General features: G+C 47.6%; 1 protein-coding gene across 1 annotated transcript in view; it reads left to right on the top strand.

Annotated features, from left to right (window-relative positions):
- Positions 1 to 6,154: 6,154 nt before the first annotated feature.
- Positions 6,155 to 23,175, top strand: part of CDH3 (cadherin 3) — a 43,280-nt gene continuing 26,259 nt past the window's right edge. The window contains 2 exon segments of the mRNA XM_070399059.1: positions 6,155 to 6,305; positions 6,511 to 6,625. Coding sequence (XP_070255160.1) covers positions 6,246 to 6,305; positions 6,511 to 6,625 — 175 coding nt within the window. The 5' untranslated portion in view covers positions 6,155 to 6,245.

The following is a 23,175-nucleotide window of genomic DNA, read 5'->3' as shown; positions in this document are numbered from 1 at the left end:
GTGAACAAAGCAGACAAAAATCCCTGCCTCTCACAGAAGATTCCCTCCATAGGGGAGAGAAATAGGAAATGCAATTTAATGAACACTTATGTTTACTATGTCCTAAAGGGCTTTACACATATTAACGCATAACCATGAAGAAGGGATTGTTATGCTTATCCCACTTTTCCCCATGCGGATCCTGAGGCACTAGGGAGTTGAAAGCCACTTGCCCAAGGTCTCACAGCTCAGAAGAGCTGGATTCAGGATCCAATGTCGGACATTGTGACTCCAGAGCCCTTGCTCTTAATCATTACTGTAAATTGCCTCTCAAAAAAAAGTACATATGGCCCTAGCTCAGTGGTCGGCAAACTGCGGTTCGCGAGCCACATGCAGCTCTTTGGCCCCTTGAGTGTGGCCATGAAGTTTCAGTTGCACTGTATGTACGCGCCTGCACGTGGTATTTTGTGGAAGAGCCACACTCAAGGGGCCGCAGTTTGCCAACCACTGCCCTAGCTGGTTTGGCTCAGTGGATAGAGCGTCAGCCTGTGGACTGAAGGGTCCCAGGTTTGATTCCAGTCAAGGGCACATGCCTGGGTTGTGGGCTTTATCCCCAGTAGGGGGTGTGCAGGAGCCAGCCAATCAATGATTCTCTCTCATCATTGATGTTTCCATTTCTTTTTCCCTCTCTCTTCCTCTCTGAAATCAATAAAAATACATATTTTTTTTAAAAAGTACATATGTACTAATAAATCAGAGTATGATAAATGCTATGAAAAAAAATAAAGCGGGGTGGAGGCGGGCTAGAAGGGGTCAATGGGGTAAAGAAAAAAAGGACATATGTAATCATTTCAATAATAAAGATTTAATTAAAAAACAAAAACTAGGGTAACTTGGAGAGAGGGGATGATAGGAGAGTGCCATCTATGCAGGAGGTCTGGAAAGGCCTCTCTGAGGAGCCGCAAGACCTGAAGGAGTGAGGGAGAGGCAGGGGGACTCCTGAGGGAAGGGCAATCCAGGCAAGGAAACTGCAAGTGCAGAGAGCTGGAGGCAGACCCGTGCCTGGTGTGTGGGAGAACCACAGGTAGGCCGGTGTAGGAGAAGCGGAGGGAGCAAGTGGCAGAAGACGAGCCAGAGAGTGAAAGAGGAAGCCTGCAATTGCCTTTCTCTGAGATGGAAAGATGGCAGGAGGAGCAGGTTTGTGGGGGGAAGGTCAGGAGTTCAGTTTGGGATAATTCTCATTGTCACCCATCAAACAGGAATGACTGGCTCCAGAGGGCTTGAGAAATGAAATAACTCACCCGAGGCAATCAGGCAGTTGTCTCCAGAGGAAAAGGTTCAGTCTCCCGGGGTGCTGACCCTAATTTCCATGCCACAGCCCTTCCCTGATTGGGTGCTCTGGGGAAATCTGGAGAAGTTATATATATATATATATTTAAATATGTTTTTATTGATTTTAGAGAGAGGAAGGGAGAAGGAGAGAGAGAAACATCAATGATGAGAGAATCATGGATCAATCGGCTGCCTCCTCCTGCGTGCCCTCACTGGGGATGGAGCCCACAACCCCAGCATGTTAAACCTGCCCCACATTCAAGTCTGGACCTTCCCCAATCCCAAACTTGCTCTGCCTGCAATAGGACTCCAAGAAGCAGACCCTGAGACAGGGACTCATGTGTCTGAATGACTTATTAAGGAAGAGCTCCTAACAGATAAAGGAATGGGAGAAACGGGATAAAAAGGGTAAGAGGCTGCGCAAAGATGTGATTTCAGAGCAAGTCCCTGGAGGGAAGCTTCAGCCTGATCCAGGGGATGCTGGGGGTAGGTTACCACTGGGAGCTTGTCTGGGGGAAAGAGAGTTGGTCATTGGCTAAGGGCTGGGAACGTGAACTCCTGGGCACTTCCTTGCAAGGGCAAGGGGACTCCAACAAACAGCATGAGGATAGACCTCTGAAGAGAGCCATAGGGGCTGGCTGCTAGGAGAATCAGCACAAAGAAGCCAAGGTGAGCAGAAATAAGCAAAGGGATCCCAGGGGATTTGAGTGATGCCATGAGAGTGTCCATTACATGTACCTTCCCATCTCAGGAAATGGCATTGCCATCCTGGTGGTTGCTGAGGCCCGAAAGTCTGAAGTCATCCTTGACCCGATCTGCCTCTCACACTCCATATCCAATCCTTTAGACAATCTTATTGTCAAGACCTTCAAAATATACCCAGAATCTGATCACTCCTTTTTTCCCCTCTTTTTTCTTTTTTAAATCCTCACGAAAGGATATTTTTTCCATTGAATTTTTTTAGAAAGAGTGGAGGTGGGGAGGAGAGAGAGAAACATCAATGTAAGAGAGACACATCAATTAGCTTCCTTCTTCATGCATCTTGACCATGGCCAAGCCTACAACTGGGGATTGATGTTTTAACCACTGAGAAAACTGGCCAGGGCTCTTTTTTTCTTTTTGGTAATTTTTTAAAAATTGTGGTAGAATACATAAAAGATACAGTTCAGTGGTATTAAGTACATCTGTCACTAACCCCTGCTGGTCAGAGACCCCCAAATCATAGTCATTCTGCCCACATCAATAGGACAAGATAGTATTTGACAAAGCAAGTCAGAAACTATTCTGTGTCCAAGGAGTGGAGAATAATCAAATGCCTAATGATTCCTTCTCCCTGATTCTGGGGAATTAGGAAAACATGAAAGGGTCTAAGGTGGGGGAGGAGGGTAGGTGAGTTTAGGGGTGGGGATTCCTGAGAAAGGGTTAGAGAGTTCTTGGATTTCTAAGGGAGCATGCGCAGTTCCTAAACATGTTTGGAACATGCCTATCCAGGCATCACATGTCTCATTTTAATGTTAAATCTCCACCCCTGGGCATGATTTTAACTATGCTAGTGAAGAAAAGTTAGTGGAAGGTCAGGTGCCAGCTGGTTTCTGGGTGGTGGTCCTTGGGTTCTTAGCTAGTCTTGGAATTTCTGCCTTGTCTTACCATGGTCTATGAGGCTCTACAAGATTTGCTCCCCGCCCTCCCAACTCTAAATAATTTCTTACTGACTAGCTCTACTCCAGCCACACTGGCTTTTTGTTTATGTTTCTGTCCCAAGTAATTTATCCACTGTCTTGGGGCCTTTGCCTCTTTTCTTTAGCTGGAATACTCTTTCTTCAGATATCCTTAGTGTAACTAGCCTTTTTGCTTTCTCAGGGGAGAGAAAGAGAGAGAGAGAGAAAGAGAGAGAGCGAGAGAGAGAGAGAGAGAGAGAGAGAGAGAGAAACATGGATTTGTTGTTCCACTTATTTATGCATTCACTTGTTGCTTCTTGTATGTGCCCTCACCAGGGATCAAACCCACAACCTTGGCCTTTGGATAACACTCTCACCAACTGAACTACCCCAGGGCCAACTGTCCATTTCTCAGTGAGGCCTCTGGGCTTCCTGATTGCTCATCTGCCCCTCATCTATTTTCTGCCCTTCTCTGCCCTTCGATGTGCCTGGGGAGAATGACAGCTAAAGACCCCACCACTTGGGCGGGCTTTCTTGCCCTCAGGTTTCTGGGTGGGTTTGGACCATTGGAGGCACTGGCAGGAGATGAAGGGCAGAAGGAAACCAATGCATGGGTATTTCCCCTACTCTTCCCTGCTCTGCTCTGGGCAGTGGCCCTACCTCTCTGGGACCACAGACGCATTTGGAAGGGTGATTCTCACTCTCCAGCTCTTCCTCAGCTCCAACTTCCAAAGATACCATTACCTCTTTTTGTCCTTCAGTCCTCAGAGTTGTAATGCCTTTCTGCTGTCACTCAACCCCTGTTGGTTCCCTGACCATTCCTCTACCCTTTCACTAAGACTTGAACCGCCCCACCCCCCAACCAAGCTGGATTCTGTCTTCTGCTACACCCTTACCCGGACACTTTATTTACAATTTCCAACCCTATCTTCTGTCCCATGAATTGGATATTCCCATTCTGTTCTCATTCTTCTACACAGCGCATGTTATCTAACATTATATATATTTACTTAATTATTTTCCTCAATGCCCCACACTCTTGGATGGAAGGTTGTTTGTCTGTTTAGTTCACTATTGTATCCTTAGTGATTGGCACAAAGCAAGCAATTGTTTAATGAATGAATGAACGAACGAACGAACGAACGAACGATAGACAAGGGAGCTACGGAGAAGACCGCAGTGTGGTCCAAGCTGCGGGCGGAAGAGCTGACTCTCAATTTCTCCTCTCCCGCCGCCGCCCGGAATGCTGAGCGCCCGAGAAGGAGGCGGAAATGAGTGCGCCCAACAACCCTCCAGCCGGGTGTTTACTTAATTAGGACCTGTATCCCCGGGCTCGTTTGTGTTTAACTGTCCGCCTAATGGCTTCATCTGGCTCCTGGCTGGATAAGGGGAACCTGTGAGGCGAGGGTAGGCGGGGCCCTAGGGTACATTCTGGGACCTGCCCCGCCCAGTGGTTCTCCCCCGTCCCCCCCCCCACCCCCCCCCCCCGCCCCATCCGGCGCGGGTATCTACCTCTCCTCCCGCCCGGAAAGCGACCCCTGCGGGAAAGCGAGGCGAGGGAGGTGCAGAGTTCAGCGAGCTTCCAGTTTATATTGAGCTTTATCTACCCTGGTCCCCAACTCCACCCGAGGGACCATGGGCCGGATGACCCAGCGCTCCGGTGATATCGGAGGCCAATTGCTCGCTGAACCGTGAGCCGTGAAATTGAAGGATTACAGCGTTTCTCATTCTCTTAGTTGGGGGAATGTAAGGGTGCTTCAGAGGAGAGAAAGGGCTCGAGAGGCGGAGGAGGAGGACGAATGAGCCGGATGTTGAAGCAATACCAGGAAACATTTGGGCACTTGCTCGGTGCCAGGTACTGAGTTTAGCGTTTTAAAGGTGCTGATTTAATCCTCGTCGGTATGCATTAGCTCACTTAATCTCCTAGTACGGTGGATGGTAGATGTTGTAATAGCCCCATCTGACGTTTGCAGAACTGTAGCTCAGAAGGGGCAATTCACTTGCTTGAGGCCACAGCGCTTATAGTAAGTGGTGCAACGCATGCGGGAAGGCGGGCGGTGCGCCCCAGAGCCAATGCTCAGGTAGAGAAAGGACTGTCAGGGTCGCAAAGCAATCCGTCCCCCTTTTAGCCTGCTGCAGGCCTGATGGTGGGAAGGACTAAACCACCAACTCAGCCCTGGGGGGGGGCTGGGAGGGCAAAGACTCGAATCTCCTCCCGAAACCCCTAAATCTGTGCTGGAGTGGAGGAAGAAAAGGGAGAGGCTTCAGGGAACAAGAGGGTGGGGAGAGGGCGTGTAGGGCGCAGCAATTCCCGGCACAGTTTCTGTGTCCAGGGCCCCCTGTGAGCCGAGAAGAGAAAAGCACTTCAGGTCCGCGCACATCTCCCAGAGCTGTGTTCAAGGAGGGCTCGCAGCAAGCCTGCTTTAGGCAGCAAGCAGTTTTTGCTTAGGTTATATTCAGTATTAAAGACCAATAAAAAGAGCCGCATTTTAAAAAATGCCTTTATTTAAGTTGAGAAGGTGTTATGTTTTATGGGAGTGGAGGGTGTTGCTGGAGACTCTGAGGCTAATAACCACTCCTTTACCTTGTGCCCTTTGACGCCACCGTGACTTCCGAACGCTGGGAGCATCTCTCCCAGGCTCCAGTGGTTCTGCTGTGCAATGGGTTTTCTGCAGATTTTGTAACGCGGTTCCTCGCCACTCACTGCGTTTTAAACCCTCCGAGTGGACTGGCGTGGGAGGTGGAGACCCGGCTGTAGCCGGGAGTGGGGCGGACACACCCGCCTCCATCAAAGCTTTGGGTCCCAGGGCCTTGGGGGGGGGAGGGGGGGACATGAATGGGGCGCCTCTGTTTCGGGTCAGGTTCGAATGCCTCTCCACTTTTTTCAGCTATAGCCGCGAGACCCAGAAACATTTTTCTTTGCTTGCTGGGGAGGCTGAAGAGTGGGGTGGAATTTTTGTTCTGCTTTTTCCCCCTCGAACCCAGAACCTGTGAGACAGCTGAGTCCCTGGCGGGAGCAGCTCGAGAAAAGCCGAGAGAACGCCGGAGGGAGGCCAGGAGGGGTTTCCAGGGGCTTCGGAGGTGCCAGGACCGCGCCAGCCACCGCCCCACCTGCGAGGGAGGAGGGACCTCGCGGCGCTGGGCCAATCAGCACACACCGGCTCTCACCTGGCCTCCTTCCGCTGCTCCCGAGACTTCGGAGCTCAGAGCGGCGCGGAGAGCTTAGCGGAGCAGCAGCACGCTGTTGGGGCAGCGTCCTCACCTCTCTCTCCAGCAATGGGGCTCCCTAGTGGGTCTCTCGCGTCCCTCCTCTTCCACCTCTTCCTCCTACTTCAGGTACCCAGTTGCCTCGCCCTTGCCCCGCCAGACGCTCCCCGGAGGGCGGGCGGGTCCGCATGCGGTGGCGTCGGGGATGGCGTCGGGGTGCCTGGGCTCCTGGAAGCCCCGAAGCCCCGTTAGTAATCCGGAGATGGGTGTGCGGGGCCGGGCACGCCTCTGACCCACCCGACCTTCCTCTTTCCCCGCTCTTCCCTTGGCGTAGGTTTGCTGGCTGCCGTGCGCGGCCTCCGAGCCGTGCCGGGCGGACCCCGGGGGTGCTGAAGTGACCTTGGAGGCGGGAGGAGCGGAGCTGGAGCCGGGCCAGGCTCCGGGGAGAGGTAAGATCCTCCAGGAACCCGCCCCGAGCATCTACGGGGCGAGTGGAAACCGCACGTGGTCCGCTCCGGTGTGGCCCGCGCGAGGGGTGTCCAGACTGGGGCGGGGGACTTCTGGCGCCGCCTCAGGTAGGGGGAGGCGCAGAAAGCATCTTGGGGGCCGGGGTGTAGGTGGGCGGTTGACGGGGAAGAACGGAGAGCGTAGCGCCCTCTGAGGTCCAGGTCCTCCTTGCCCCGCTGCGGCTGCTAACCAGGCGGCTGAGCTCCTCACCCAGCGGGTCTGTGGGAGGCTCCCCCGCTGGCCCCAGCGGAGGAATGTGCCGTCCGCATTCTTCCCCCAGCCCCCGCGCAGGTGTGGGGATGAACCGTGCCCGGGGCAGCCCCCTTCGCCCCTCTCGGGCCCCTTTGTGTACGGTGCTTTGTGTCTCCGACAGACAGACCGGGTCTGTTTCTCTTCTTCGCGCTCTCCTCCCCCGCCCCCCTTCTTCCCCGGCAGCTGGAATGCACTCTTAACCCTGCCCTTCCCGGAGGGTCTGCGCCCCTGCTGCCTGCCTGGAAACTGGGGCTGGCACACCTGGGCTTGGGCCATCACGCAACGGGGACACTCCCGCACCTCCAGTGCCTTGGGACTGGAATGGTAGGGCACTTGGGGAGTGGGGGGGTCCCAAGCTTGAAAGTCCTGAGCTGAGGGGGGCGGTGGATGGGAGATCAAAGCACATTTTTGACTTCCCAATTACTTGTTTACCCCCTTTAGTTCAAAAACTTGAGAGTGGGGGTGGGGATCACTTTGTGTGGAGGACCAGTGTGTTCTGAGACCCAGGCAGCTGCAGGCTCAAGGGGGTCTCCTTTCCTCCACGCGGAGGAGGGGGTTGTGGCTTCTCCGCTGGACCAAACCCAAGTTCTTAAAAAAAAAAAGAGGTGTAACTCAGGATCCTTGAGTGCGGTTCCGGAGGACTGTTAATCTGTAGCATTGTTTAAGAACTGCTGTATGCATTTTTCTTGGGAGGGGATCTATAGTTTACTTGGTTTTCAAAACAATTAAACGCTGCCACCTAGCATTTTTCTCAGCCCCCATCAGCATACCCCTCACCCCACTGCTTTAACGTGGGGGTGCCTGTGCTTAGGGGACAGAATGGCTCTCTTTTGTTTCTGCAAAAGAGGATTGGAGGCCTTGAGCCTGTGGAAGCCTTTCCTCCACCCTCTTTTCCAAAATAACTGCGGATTGACAAAAACAATTAACACTCAGGCTAGGCCAAGCTCCTTAAACTCTTGGCTGTAGGGAGCAGAGGAGAGGCATTAAGAGGCCATGCCTCATAAACTTTAAATTCTTGTGCAGGGGTTTATTACTGACTAGCTAACAAGCTGCAGCTCAGGCAACCTGTAAAAATGTTAACTTGGACCGGGCCCCAAATCCAATTCGGGCTCCCGGAGGAAGCCTTATTGCTAACCTGAGCCCTGGCCAAATCTGTACCCCTCCCCCTCATTGTAAGTCCTTTGACTAAGTTCTGGGAGAGCAAGCTGTGGCTTTGAGTGCCGTCTGCCTTATCTTTCTTACTGAAGCAAGAAATATCAGATTAACTGTCACTTCACTAAAGCTTGAAGTTGTTGGGGGGAAGCGGTGATCTGGTTTTCGATTTCATGGTCTGCTTGGTGAGTGTTTCCTGGTGACATCAGACATTTTAAACCTTTTGAGAAAATTCCGCTTTCTCGGATGTGTGGTTTATGATTGTGAAAAGGGTGGGTTCCTGCCAGGAGCGCACCTGGGATATAAAACAAAGGGGGGGAGGGATTCATACCCTTGGCTAACTTTGCGCCTCCCTGCAACACGACTAGTTCTTAGAGCAGTCTTCCCGTGAGATAGGCTGCCACTTTATTTAAAGTAAAAATAAGTGTCTGGGCCCAATTGGTCCCCTTCAATTAAGATGCCCCAGCAAAAAAATATTGGTATTTCTCCCCTTAGTCATCAGCTGCTGGCACCTTTCTACCTCCCTACCTCTACCCCAGCTCCCCATCCTCAGTACACAGGATAGATCCAGCCCAGCTGAAAGGGTTATCCTGAGGGGACATACACACTCTCAAGTCTGGCCAAGCAGACAACAGTTTCCATATTGCCAAGGAACAACTGCCCCTGTTGTTCTCCCCTGGGTTATGAATATCACAGGTGTCTATGAAGTTGAGCTCAAAGAAATTATCTGATATAATTAATACCTTGTTTGTATGTGCACTTTCCTCTTCAAAGCATTTCCACAACCCTGAGCTTGCTTAATCCTCCTGACGTTCTCTTGAAGCTGGTAAGGTAAATATTAAACTACTTCAGCTCCCAATCTGAGTTGGGACTTCAGAAAGCCTTAGCGCAGCCCTTCTGGAGGTTTTAAAAGGTGGAGAAATGGAGGAACAGCTTAATGAATTTAATTTGCTTGGTTAAATAGCTCGCAAGCTTCCTCGAGCATCACAGGCATGACTTTTACCTGTAGGGTTATGCCCAGGACCTGTTAAGTCGGATGCCCAGTGGGTATTTGCATGAATCATGACACTCTTATGAAGAGTCTGCCCATTTTACAGGTGAAACCTGAGTATTTATGGCTTCACTAACATCATCACTGCAGTAACCAGCTGGGACTTGAATGGCAGTTTCTGACTCCCAAGTCCCCTGGCATTTTTTTTTTTTTTACTGCCAGAAAGTGGGAGGTGGATGAAATGGAGATAGAGCAGGAATGTTCTCTACCCCAGCCCCACAGTGTGGGGTCTGCTTTCCTTCAAGTGTGGTCTGCAAGCAAAGACAAAGGAGAGGTGGGAGGAAGGACTTGCATATTAGTGCAGTGATTAAAAGTGAGTGACCTAAAGCGGTCTGTACATCCTTAATGGTGAACAATTGAGAGGCAGCTTATAGTACAAGAAATTCAGTACTTCATGTGGTCCCTCAGCAGGTTCAGCTCCCCCTTACTCAGCGTTTGGGTAATTTCAAAGTTCGTAATAAATCTGACTGAACATGAGTTAACTTCAAGATGGTTTTGCTTATTTCAACTTGTGTAAAAATTGCCTTTTGTTTTGGAGCCCCCATTCTGGGCCGTGCCCTCTATTTGATGATTATTTGGCCTCTAGTTACATTTTATTCTTTCAGTAAACATATATTTAGCATCTGCATGTATCAGATACTGTTCTAGATCTGCAGCGATATAGCAATGAACAAAACGAAGTCCCTGCCTTCTGGGAACTTACAGTCTAAAGTTAGTTATTTTTGTGCTTGTGACTGACTGACTGCCTTGCAGAACAGGTGACGGTATTTTCCCCTTAGTGTAGGATGGGGATAAGGAACTGGACATGAGGTCACTGGGGCAGTCAGCAGTACGGCCAGGATCGAAACCCAGAGGGATTCTGCAGTGCCTGAAAAATCTGCCTCTGATGAATGAGTATTTGGGAATTGTGGCTTCAAGCTGGTTCGGCAGCAGAGTAGGGTTGGTTACCAAAGCCTGTTGCACATCGCTGTTAGCTTGTGCCTGGGGAGCAGGTCTCAAATCTCTAGACTCCCTTCCCACCTCCTCACAAGGCACTGTTCCTAGGTTACCCAGTGCAGGGCGCCCACAACTCTGCTGTGTAAGAAAGGCATGGCTTATGATGAGCAATGAGTTTCTAGGGCTAAAAACTAGCTCTGCAAAGCATTTGGAGAGTGATGGAAAAGGAGGGAGAGAAGGGCTTCCCCTGCCCAAATCAGTTGAAACTTGGGTTCTGAGACTGAAATGGCTCTATTCCAGCGGTTCTCAACCTGTGGGTCGCGACCCCTTTGGGGATAGAACTAAGACCATGGGAAAACACATATAATTACGTACTGTTTTTGTGATTAATCACTATGCATTAATTATGTTCAATTTGTAACAATGAAAATACATCCTGCATATCAGATATTTACATTACGATTCATAACAGTAGCAAAATTGCAGTTATGAAGTAGCAACGAAAATAATTTTATGGTTGGGGTTCACCACAACATGAGGAACTGTATTAAAGGGTCGCGACATTAGGAAGGTTGAGAACCACTGCTCTATTCAGAGAACCACTGTTATTGAAGAATAACATGTGGAGGAAAGTGCTTGATGAACTTTACTGAAAACACCCATGTACCTAGCACCCAGCTCAAGAAACAGCATTACAAGCACCTCAGATACCCCTTCCTTTCCAGTCTCTCTCTACCTGCCTCCCAAGAAAGCCACTATCCTGATTCTAATAAGATAATTTAATTTGCCTGTATTTGGACTTTATGTAGAAGAACCATAGAGAATATCCTCTTGGATCCGGCTTCTTGACTGCGTATGTGAGATTCTTGCATAGTCTGGATGTGGCTGTAGTTGATTCTCATGTGGCTGAAATACTCAGTATAGCATTTGGGAATTGAGTATTTGAGCAGCAGACTCCTCGTATGACAAAGGTGATCATACAGTAGTCATTACGTGACTGTCCACAGTTCTGTTGAGCAGCGATTGAGGAGTTTCCCCCTTTTTTGGCTATAATAACTGGTGCTACTGTGAATACTATTGTTCAAGACTTTTGGTGAAACTATAAACAGGATCTGTTAGCTACATACCTGGGAGCATAATTGCTGGGTTAACTGAGTGAGACTCACAGTACTGTGACCGTGTCCTGAGAAGTCAGCTTTTCTCTGTCTTGAAGTAGCTGAGTCTCTTCTGGATTCAGCCACCTGCCCTCCCCCAACAGTCTCCTTGCCAGACCCATCCTGTGTTGCTTCTTATCTGGCCTTATGCTAAGAGACAAGTTGTTATTATGTGCTTGGTAGCTTCCTTTATCTTGGGGGAGAAATCTTTATCTTTTTTTTTTTTTTTTTTTTTTTTTGCCCTTAAGCGAATGCGTGTATTTTCCCCCAAAGTAGAAAGGAAATCTCAAAAGGACCCTGAATTCCTTAGGTGGGGTCTTTTTCCTGGGTGAAGATTGTTATCCTGGCCAGTGTGTGGGTGGGCAGCAGACTCCTCCTATGACAAAGGTGGTCAAGTCCAGCTCCTCCCTCAATACACAGGCAGTGAAGTATCTGAGATCAAAAGCCAAGTTGAGTGGTCATTCAGCCAACAAATGTCTGATAGATGTTCATAAGTGAGCAAGACCCACAGCTCCTTAACCTCAGTGGGCTCCTCTGATTAGAGGAGGAAGCAGTCACCAGGCAATTTTATTTACTTTTTTGTTAATCCTCACCCAAGGATATTTTTCCATTGATTTTTTTTTTTTTTTAGAGAGAGTAGAAGTGGGAAAGAGAGCAAGAAACATCAGAGTGTGAGAGAGACATCGATTGGTTGCCTTCCACACACAAGGGGATCGAACCTGCAACCCAGGTACATGCCCTTGACCGGAATCGAACCCCACGGTGTTTAGGCCAACTCTGTAACCAGTGAGCACACTGGCCAGGGCAGTCACCAGGCGGTTTTAATAGTGAATCCTTTGTTCAGCAAATACTTATTGAGTACCTACTAAGTTCCAGGTACTGTTTTAGGTGCCGGGGATACATTGGTGAACAAAACATGAAAAAAACTCAGACTTCATGAGCTACTTATCTGTCAGTGGAGGGAGACAGACAAATTAAGTTATTTACATGAATGTGTGCGTGTGTGTGTGTGTGTGTGTATTATTTATATACATATATGACTGAGTGGGAGGTGGGAGAGAAAAAATTTAGAGTCACATAGGAATGGCTGCTGACATGTTCTTGGGGGAACCTGGAGGAAGTGGTGGCCAAGCTGGAGTCTGAGGAAGACTTAATGCAAGAGAGTTGAGGCATGAGAGGGAGTGAGTGTTCCTGGCAGGGGAACAGCATATGGGTTCTAGGAACTTAAATACGTGTCCCTGGCTGGTCCATGGAGTGTAAGGTGGGGAGAGGCAAAAGAAGTAGGCAGGGTCCAGTCCAGCTTGGAATTGGTATCCCCTCAGAACAGAGGTTGCAAGGTGTTCTGGAAAGGCAGGACAGGGGGCTGAAGTCCCAGTTGTGCCCCCATGGAGGCCAGAGGCTCTGAAGTCTCCCCTTGAGCCAAGACACCGGGCCCCACCGCCTGCATCCCTTCTCAACCTCCCTTTTCCCAGACCCGAGGGCAAGGATGTTGTCAGCCTCAGTTGAATTTTCCCCCTCATTTCATTTAGTTACTGGGCATTGCCAACCCAGGCAGCCGGGCTGATGAGGACGGATTTTCAAACAAAACGAAACAAAAACACAACCTAAGTACCATTTGCCAAGAGCTAACTGAGTTCCAGAAACTACACTGTGTACTTTATGTAATAAGCCCCTTTAATCCTCCTGAAAGCCCCGTGAGCGGGGTGGAATTGGCCCCATTAAACTGGATAGGAAACCTAGGCTTTTAACTTTGTAGCTTATCCAAGGTCACCCAGGTAGTAAATTGTGGAGTTAGGGTTTGAACCCAGGTTGGACTCTAAGTGTGAGGTACTCGCCATTTGGGAGTCGGGGTGAGAGAGGGAAAGAGGGTGTGAGTCTCTGGCCCCGGCCAAGCTGGAGGAAGATTGGAAATAGTTAACTTCTGACCTAAGAGCTTTGAATTCCTGTCCCCTCCACAGGCCTCTGTTAATCACCAGGAGCTGGAGTTGGGGGGGAGGGGGCATTTCTATCCAGGATCCCTGGCCTGCCTTTTAGGATGTAAGGCTGGCAGGGAGGGCTCAGGACCCAGGCCTGATAGCCTCACACTGACATTCTCAGCAGAGAATCTGCTTCTGGTGTTCATCTGCCTCCGGCCGGTCCCCGCGCCCCCCCCCCCCCCCCCCCCCTGCTCCGGAACCAAGACCCTCCCCCCACCTTGCTCTGAGTGGAGGAGCTTGATGTACTCTGCCCTCCCCCTACTCCTCCGGCCATATCTGGATACCCTTGCCCTTCTGGATTACCTAGAACACCAGTGGGCTGCAAAATCCCTCAAGCTGGCAGAATCCCCTCCCGCTGCGGTGGCCATGGTCCTGCTGAGCATCAGCGTGCTGGGATCCCACTGCTTGCTCAGTGAACCCGTGGAAAGAAAGTTAAATGCACACCTTGCTCTCTCCCTTCACCCCATCTTTGAACTCACAACTGGCTCTGTCACTGCCTGACTTTTGAGGGGAAGGCTCACAGCCAGGACTACACAGCCAGTAGGTGGGAGGGCTGAAGGCTGCTACCCCCACAAGCCGAGTATCTCTAGGCTACACACAACCCTAGGGAGGAGAGATCTGGTCTCCCCCCCGGACTCTGAGGCATCTCAAGGGCTAGATGGGGAGGTGGGGCTGAGGACGCACCATCCCAGGCTTCCCTCTTCACCCTCAATCTCAGTAACCCACTTAGTGCATAAGGTCAGTTCGGAATGACATCTCTCTAAGAAACCTTAAACTGGAGTTGAAGACTAGAAGTAAATTGATCTTGCCCAGGGGTTCCGACCTCCGGGTCTCGCATTACCTTTAGGAAGTCTTTGCTCCCCTGCCATGAATTGTGTACAAGAGAGCATGTGGCCCTGGCTGGGTGGCTCAGTTGGTCAGAGTGTGGTCCCAATACGCCAAGGTTCAGTCCTCGGTCAAGGCACACGCAAGCATCAGCCTTTAGGTTCTAACGTCCTATGTGGGAAATGCCCCCTGGCCCTGAGCTACGGGGAGGTGGACTGCTGGTCGGTCGGTGAGAGGGCTGGAGCGCTCAGCTGCCAGCCTGGGTGTCTTGCTCAGGCGGGCTGCCTTTTCTCAGCGAGCCCTGTCTTGTTGTAGCTTCAGGCAGAGAGAAAAGACAGCTACTTGTGGGCTCCCCGCACACAAGTCAGAACAAGACTCCAGGCCCCACGCCCTGCCCTCTCCTTGTGGAGTCGGCTTCAGCTGGGGCTTCCCACCGGGGCTTCAAGACCTGTTATTTTCTTGTCTTTTTCCGCTTCCAGAATTCTCCTGCATGCCCCATCTGGGACTCAACCACATTCTTAACTGGTCTGCCCCTGCCTTTGGCATCCAAGTCAGTAATTTGCAAGCTTGACTGAGTGTTAAAATTGCCTAGGGAGCTTTTTATTTTCATCCTACTCCCTTCCTTGTATACTATTTTATATTGTTTATGTAGGGTTGGGTGGTTGGGATTTTACGATAATACATAAGTATGTGTTCACTGTAAAAACCACGTTTTCCACTCAAATATATAGCACTTACTATGTAACAGGTACTGCTCTTAGCATTTGATGTGTTAGCTTGTTTAATCACCATGGCATCCCTTGAAGTAGATACTACTATCACCCTCTCGTTACAGATGAGGAAACCAAGACCAGAGAGGTTAGGTAACTTGCCTAAGACCACACAGCTAGTGAATAGCAGATCTTGGATTCAAATCTAAGCAGCCTGAGCTTTAACTACTAAATGTCACTGCCTCTCAATAGAAGCAAACAGAAACAAACACATGAAAGTTCTCCTCTTCCTCAGTCCTACTCCCTAAGGATAAGCACAATGAACGGTTTAATGTGAATCCTCGTAGACCTTTTTCTTTACAAAAAAAAACGTATGGCTGCACACCAAAATTCTTAAAGCACGAATTGAACTGTATTATGCACAAGAATATTACTCTGTAGCTTTTCCAACTTACTGAATCAGGTTTCTTTCCAGCGTGCTAAGCACACATCTGTCTTGTCCTTTAACAGCTCCGTGGTCTACATGGTAGGCATACCGTGATTTATATAGCTGACCCCTATTTTTATCTTTGACAGATGTGGAGTGGGGAGGACTTACCATAAAAATTGTGAAGTGTTTAGACTTTTAGAACTCTCAACTATCAGGAATCACCTTATTAGGAAAGACTGCTATAGAAAGAGGAGTGAATGAATTGTTCATCTCAACCCCATCCAGATAAATTTAGCCTTTACGTTTGAATAATAACCTTCAAGGACAAGATTTGCTTATAAGCTTAATAAGTTTACTGTACCACTTAAAAATCATAGTTTTCAGACTAACCATTGTTGTATGTCTTAATTATCTGACTTTCAAAAAGCATTTGAAATCACCAAAAGTAAAAAAATTTACTTGTGTAACAAATTTATTAGCACTTGTATTATTTTCCTGAAGTGTTGAGAGCTTGAGAATGTGACATTCGGTCAAAGCAAAAATGCATTTTTTCTCAAGTTTTCTTCAGATCCCAAAATCTAGTTAGCAAGTATTGTGCTGAATAAAAGCTGACTTCCATTTTTAAAGAGGATACTCTTTTCTGGTCTTACTTTTCCCTCCCCCCCAAGAGGGGCTTTTGGGTGTGTCTTTTTTCTAACACAAATATTACTGCAATACACAGTCTTATACAGGGTGGTTGCATTGATGTAAAATATGCATTCTTAGAAACCTCAAAAATTCATAACTTCCATGATTCAAGACTTACAGTCTCATATGAACATATGTGAAGTGTATGTGTGTGGGATGAGGAAGCTAGGGGATGCTTACAATTCACTTAGTCCCTCCAGTTTTGAAATTATGAGACTTTTTACACTTTTTCTTAATTTTGGAGATTTGCATTTCTTTAAACTTTGCGTACAAAGTGAGACTTAATAATTATGGCACCATTTCAAATTTCTATCACTGAAATTTGCACAAAATATAACCATATTATAATGCCTAGAGGCCTGAGCTGGAGTTCAGGGCTACATTGCCTGAGTTACTGTGTTTGTCCCCTTAATAGCTGTGGAATCTTGGGTAAGTTGCTTAACCTCTATGCCTCTTTTCTCATCTGTAAAATAGGGATAATAATGGGGATCTCATAACACTGTGGTGAGGATTAAATGAGTTAGTGTTGCCTTGGCTGGTGTGGCGTAATGGAACCTCAGCCCACCCACCGAAGGGTTGTGGTACCTGGGTTGTAGGTTCAATCCCCAGCCTTGGTCGGGGCGCATGCAGGAGGCAACCAATTGATGTGTCTTTCTCATATCGTTCTTTCTCTCTCTCTCTCTCTCGCTCTCTCCTCTTCCCCTCTGTCCCCTCCCTCCCTCTCTCCATCCCTTCCACTCTCTCGAAAAATCAGTGGAAAAACTGTCCTCAGGTGAGGAGGATTAACAACAACAAAAATGAGTTAGTGTATGAAAACGCATGTAGTAAAAACAACAAAAAAGAAAACGCATGTAGTAAATAAATGTTAGGTGTTAGTGGTGGTTTTAATAGTATTATTACAGTTGGACAAGTCTGTATGCATATTTCCTTAGGATGCTTTCTTGGAAGCAAAATTGCCAGATCAAAGGACTTTCATAGTTCATTCAACAATTATTGAATACCTACTGTGTGTCAGGCATTGTGCTGAGTGTTGGGATACAGTGATAAGCAAATTTTAACACAATCTTTGCCTTTGCACATTATAGAAACTAGGAGGGGAGATAAGCATTTAGCTAATAAGTAAACAATGATAAAGTGTAAGGCATTCTATGGAATAAAGTTATTTAGAGCTAGAAGAGTTTTTAAAATGGGAAACTGATCTACTTTGGGAGGGTTGAGGGAGTTTTCCTGAGAAAGTAACTTTTGAATTTGAAGGATGTTAGAAGTTAACTGGGTAAAATTAGAGTGGGAATACAGGGAGAAACTGTTCTAGACAGAGGAAATGGAATGTGCAAAGGGCCTGTGGTAAGGGGATTATGATGAATATTAGAAAAGAACTAATATGGGTAGACTGCAGAGATAAGGATTGAGCACATTAAAGATAATGTTTTTGATCCTAAGAACAATGGCACATCATTGATAAGTTTCAAACAAGGAATTAATTTTATTTTCTCAAATGTATCATCTGTTGTATTTGTAAAGGACCCCCCCCCCCTTTTTTTTTTTGCAGCAAGGCAAGCAAGCATTTATTGGCCACAGCAAAAACACACTCAGGATAGTGAAAACAAGGAAGGACTTAGCATAGAAGAAGCAACAGGAAAGTCTAGTCTGGGCTGCATTGGCTCACTGGGAAGTCAGAGAAAAGGGGGCCTTGGAGACAGGTTCTGGGGGTAGCCTGAGCTGCCAGTGCCCATTGCTTCTCTGGTTGCAAGTCTCATGGGGTCCCTTAGAGTTTAGGAGATGTGTGCCTGTGAGGGAAGAAGAGGGGGAAGGGAATGGTGCGGGTGTGCTCCCCAGAGGGAGAGCATGCTAAAAGATCCTTTTTTCACTTTTTTAAAATTATTTTTAAAAAATTATTTTTATTGATTTCAGAGAGGAAGGGAAGAGAGAGAGAGAGAAACATGAATGATGAGAGAGGATCGTTGCTCGGCTGCCTCCAGCATGGCCCCTACTGGGGATCGAGCCTGAAACCCGGGCATGTGCCCTGACTGGGAATCGAACCATGACCTCCTGGTTCATGGGTCAATGCTCAACTACTGAGCCACAGGGGCTGGGATTAATGTATCTCTTTGACAGAGGATCTAAAAGAAAAAAAGAAACTAGTAAGGTATGAATGAAAGAAGCATGGCATTTTGAATTTAATTTCCAGTGCTTGCCTCTATGGCAGTTGATCTGTTTTTTCTTAACTTTCTGCTTAAATCAGGATTCTGGGTGGCCTTCACTTTCTATTTTGGGTATTGGTTTGTTGTTGTTTTTTGCTTTTTAAATTACTGTCCCTGGTTTTAAATACTTAATTATGTGTGTATTTATTTATTTTTTGAGAGCGAGAGAGAGAGAGAAACATCGATGTGAGAGCCAGACATTGATTGGTTGCTTCCTGCACTCCCCCTACCAGGGATCAAATCCACAGCCCAGGCATGTGCCCTGACCAGGAATTGAACAGGCAACCTTTTGGTGCACAGGATGACACCTAACCAACTGAACCACACCAGCCAGTGTTAATTGTGCCTTTAAAAGCACAACACATCCTGTTTGACCCTCATCAGAGCGTGCACCGAGCCACCTCAGCCAAGGGTTCCGCAAGCCTGAGGGAGGGCAGTAAAGGATGAAGAAAAGACAAAGAGAATAAGCTGGGTCTAGGTCAGGGGTGGGCAAACTTTTTGACTCGAGGGCCACAATGGGTTCTTAAACTGGACCGGAGGGCTGGAACAAAAGGATGGATGGAGTGTTTGTGTGAACTAATATAAATTCAAAGTAAACATCATTACATCAAAGGGTACGGTCTTTTTTTTTTTTTTTTTTTTTTAGTTTTATTCATTTCATACAGGCCGGATCCGGCCCGCGGCCGTAGTTTGCCCACGGCTGGTCTAGGTGGATCTTCCTATGCCTGGCTGAGGCCACAGAGAGAGATCCAGACGGCAAGCTGAGCCTTTATTTTATAGTCAGAGGTAAACAAGGTAGTGGTCACCATAGTTACAATGTTCTTGTGAGTTTTACTTGTTTTGGCAGCACTTGCTGCATCTCCCTCAGCCCATTAGCTACCCAGATAAGATCTAGGGAGCTAAGGTCAAGCCTAATTATGCTGAGAGGGCTGTGCCCTCTAAGCTGGGACTTGTTTGTGGCTTTGCCAACAGGTCAGTCCAAGGCTTAACCTTATAGCCGCTCCCTACATGTGTGTGTTTTCCCATTTTAGAGACTGGAACTGAATAAGGGCTTATATTTGTGGAGTGCTTACTGTAACACAGCTTAAATATGAAGTGACTTGCTCAAGGCTGCAGGGCCAGCCAGTGTGCAGCAGTTTTACCCAACAGACCCTTAATTGCTATCCCAGATGTCCCAGGTTGAGCACTCTATTCTGATTTGGTTCTTGAAAGTTGAAATCAGTGAGCCGAACACCTCATGCGCAGCTTTGAGTTTGTGGGTGCTTCAAGCTCTGAGTGCTGTGGAGTGTAGCCCAGCTTGGGTTTCTCTAGAGCAGTGGTTCTCAACCTTCCTAATGCCGCGACCCTTTAATACAGTTCCTCATGTTGTGGTGACCCCCAACCATAAAATTATTTTCGTTGCTACTTCATAACTAATTTTGCTACTGTTATGAATCGTAATGTAAATACCTGATATGCAGGATGTATTTTCATTGTTACAAATTGAACATAATTAAAGCATAGTGATTAATCACAAAAACAATATGTGTTTTCTGATGGTCTTAGGCAACCCCTGTGAAAGGGTCGTTTGACCCCCAAAGGGGTCGCGACCCACAGGTTGAGAACCGCTGCTGTAGGGATTTTTTTTTTAAGGGAGGACCCGGCTCCCACCGGTAAGAAGGGAAGCTCTTTCCAAAGAGAGTTAAAACTGAATCCCCTGGAAAGAATTGCTTTCTCCTTAACAGCTGGTTACCAAAATGCTTTTCAAGTGAGGGTTGGGGGGGAGAATCACATCTCATTTTAATTGCAAATCCAATGTTTACTATGGAAAATAAGCAAAATGGAGGTCACCACCCATAGAGGACCTTTGCCTTTTCAAGTGAACATTTTCAATAGATCTTTCAGGTCCATTTACCTAACCAAGACTTCATCGAGGGTGTCTGATCGGAGTGAGTGGACCTGGAGGGAGTGGACCTGCATCCATTGTGCACGCTCTCCAGCCCCCTTCCCTGGCAGTCCAGCTGCCCCTCCTACTTCGCTGGGTCGGAGAAGGGTTCCAAGGGTTCCGAGCCGAGGGCCTCAACTGCCCTGCCTGCTCTATCTGCAGGAAGATCCAGTTGCAGGGTGAGGAGAGCATAGGTGGGGGCCCCCTGCCAGTGTAGCCACACTCTCCTAGGGCCATGCTGTGGCCCCGCAGCTGGTCATCTCTGTAAAGCCATCGCTGTGCTGGTGACCGCGGGGGAATCCCATCCACGGAGCGCTTCAGCTGCAGCACAGCGCTGGGCTCCTTGGCGCCCGGAAGACAGTGATTTTGTGGTGATGAATTATCACTTACACTTCCATGGTGGTGGGTTGGCTTTTGGGAAGAAGAACCTGGCTTCTAGGAGGGCACTGGGGGGGCAGGTGGAGCTGCCTAAGCGACCTAGCTCCTCTCGGCTCACTGTCAATCAAATGGCCTCGAGCCCCTTGGCTGCCAGCGTGGCTTGATGTTGCCCCACGGGCCTCTTCCCTCTGGCCCTGCTTGCCCATCGCCAGCTTGTTTTGTTGTTAGTGTTTTGTTTTGTTTTTGTGTTTTTGCCAGGAAGATGGGTGGTTCTGGGGAGAGCTAGTCTGCCTTCCTGGTGCCAGCGCTCGGGGCCATATGTAATCTATCTAATCTGTGCATCTGCCTCTCTCTTCTATAAGATAAACATAGTAATACTTCTTAATTGCCAGGTGCATGGTATAAACTATACATGCCTGTTTTGTGACCTGTCCCCATCCCCGCCTTCAGCAGAGTGATAGGTCTTCTTTTATGACATTTAAGGCTATAGGTTAGACATTTGAACAACTTGTTGCACACATAATTAAGGATTCTGTTGAAAGTAAAGTTGTTGAAGCTTTAAAAAGTTTTTTTTAATACACCGTTCAAGCAACAGTCACGAACATCCTTGCAGTTCCGGTTTTTGACGTCTGGGATGATTTCTGGCACAATTCCTGGGTCAAAGGGCTTGTTTGAGGCTTAATTTTCAGAAAGGTTGTACCAGTTTGCACTCCCCCACCCCTAACAATATATAGCAGCACCGTTTCCCAAGTATTCCACATACTTGTTCTCTTCATTTGTGTTTCTTAATAAGTGAGCCTTTTTATATATACTATATAGTCTTACTCAGGAAATCAGCAGAATCTTTTTCAAGGCAATTTTACATAATTTCCCCCTGCACCTTCTTATACCTAACAGGGTAGTGATCGCTGCAAAGACAAGTGCTCGCTTCATGAGCTAGATACGTCCCTACACCAAGCGAGGTGGAGACTTCTTGGACAGTCCCCCCCATCCCTCACAAGCTGCCCTTTGCCACAACACTTTCAAACAGTCTTCCCTTCCAGTCAGAATGCCCAAAGGTCAGTAGGGAAACTGGCCAAGGTTGATCACTCAAAGGACATTTGTCCCCAGAGAGATGGCTGGTTGTATTTTGCTTTTTTGGAAATAACAGACAACTTTTACTTACCAAAAAGGTTTTGCACATTGGTATCTATTTTAGGAAATGGACTTCTCCAAAAGCAAACGAAAATAGGTTCCTCAGCCCTAGCTGGTTTGGCTCAGTGGATGGAGCATTGGCCTGTGGACGGAAGGGTCTCGGGTTCGATTCCGGTCAAGGGCACATGCTCGGGTTGCGGGCTCGATCCCCAGGAGGGGATGTGCAGGAGGCAGCCAGTCAGTGATTCTCTCATCATTGTTTCTCTCTCTCTCTCTCACTTTCTCTCTTGCTCTCCCTTCCTCTCTGAAATAAATAAAAGAAAATAGGTTTCTCAGGTGACCCAAACTGAAAATCACTGTTTCCATGTTTCATTAATCAAGATATAAAATACAATTATAGGAAAATATTTTACATTAAAATCTTGGTTTTGTATGTTTTTTAGAAGAAAATTTTCTACCTGGGTGTGGCAATTACCAGTGATTTGTTTGTTTTTATTTCTCAAACCATTACACCATGCAATGTGTACAAAAATGGAATTGCAAACACATTTATGTTCAGAAAAGTCACTATTTTTAGTGTATCAAAACTGACATTTTTCATATCATATTCCTTTATCTTGAAAATTCTGCAGTGTATTGAAAACCTTATAAAAGACTTCTCATGTAGCCTGGCTGGTGTGGCTCCAGGGTTGAGTGTCAACCTATGAACCAGGAGGTCATGGTTTGATTCCTGGCCAGGGGAGACATGCCTGGGTTGCAGGCTCGATCCCCAGTGTGACATGCAGGAGGCAGCCAATCAGTGATTCTTTTTCATCATTGATGTTTCTATCTATCTCTCCCTCTCCCTTATTCTCTCTAAATCAATAAAAACATGTTTTTTATTTTATATTTATTTATTACTATTTAAAAATATATTTTTATTGACTTCAGAGAGGAAGGGAAAGGGGGAGAGAGATAGAAACATCAATGATGAAAGGGCATCATTGATTGGCTGCCTCCTACTGGGGATTGAGTCCACAACCAGGCATGTGCCCTTGACTAGAGTAGAACCTGGGACCCTTCAGTTCGCAGGCTGGCGCTCTATCCACTGAGCCAAACCGGCTAGGGCTAAAAACATTTTTAAAAAAAGACTTCTCACTGGGTGGGAACAGGCTGGAAGGGGTCATTTTTGAGGGCGGGACATATATAATACTTTCAACAATAAAGAGTTAAAGAAATGAAAACAAAAGACTTCTTACTTAGAGCAGTATAAGCAAATATTTTCAGTTTCACAATACATTATCATTTACTGGAGACTCTGCAATGACTTATCTATAATAAAAGCATAATGTGCTAATTAGACCAAACGACCTTCCAGACAAAGCCAGGGCTGCAAGGGAAGCCCAGGTCCCGGATGCTGGTGCCGGCAGCCAGGGGAAAGGAAGGCCTACTCTTGCACAGATTTCGTGCATCGGGCCTCTAGTTGGCAATAAGTGCCAATTATGAGTTATTCAGGAATTATAAAGTAGGCCAGATAACAAGCAGGGAGAGGAATACTACCTACAGCTCTCAGGTTCAACTTCAAATGAAAGGTTTCTCCTCTAGACCTAAATGCACTCTGCTATTTCAGAAAGGACACTATCAGTCAGAGTTCCTGAGGAGAAGATGACACAGGGCTTACTCTGGGCTAGACACAGTGCTCA

The sequence above is a fragment of the Myotis yumanensis genome, unplaced genomic scaffold, assembly GCF_028538775.1.
Source record: "Myotis yumanensis isolate MYYU_CA2020_CCGP unplaced genomic scaffold, mMyoYum1.0.hap1 SCAF_18, whole genome shotgun sequence".
Taxonomy (NCBI): domain Eukaryota; kingdom Metazoa; phylum Chordata; class Mammalia; order Chiroptera; family Vespertilionidae; genus Myotis; species Myotis yumanensis.
Note: the sequence above shows the minus strand (reverse complement) of the source record. Positions and strands in the feature narration are given on the sequence as shown.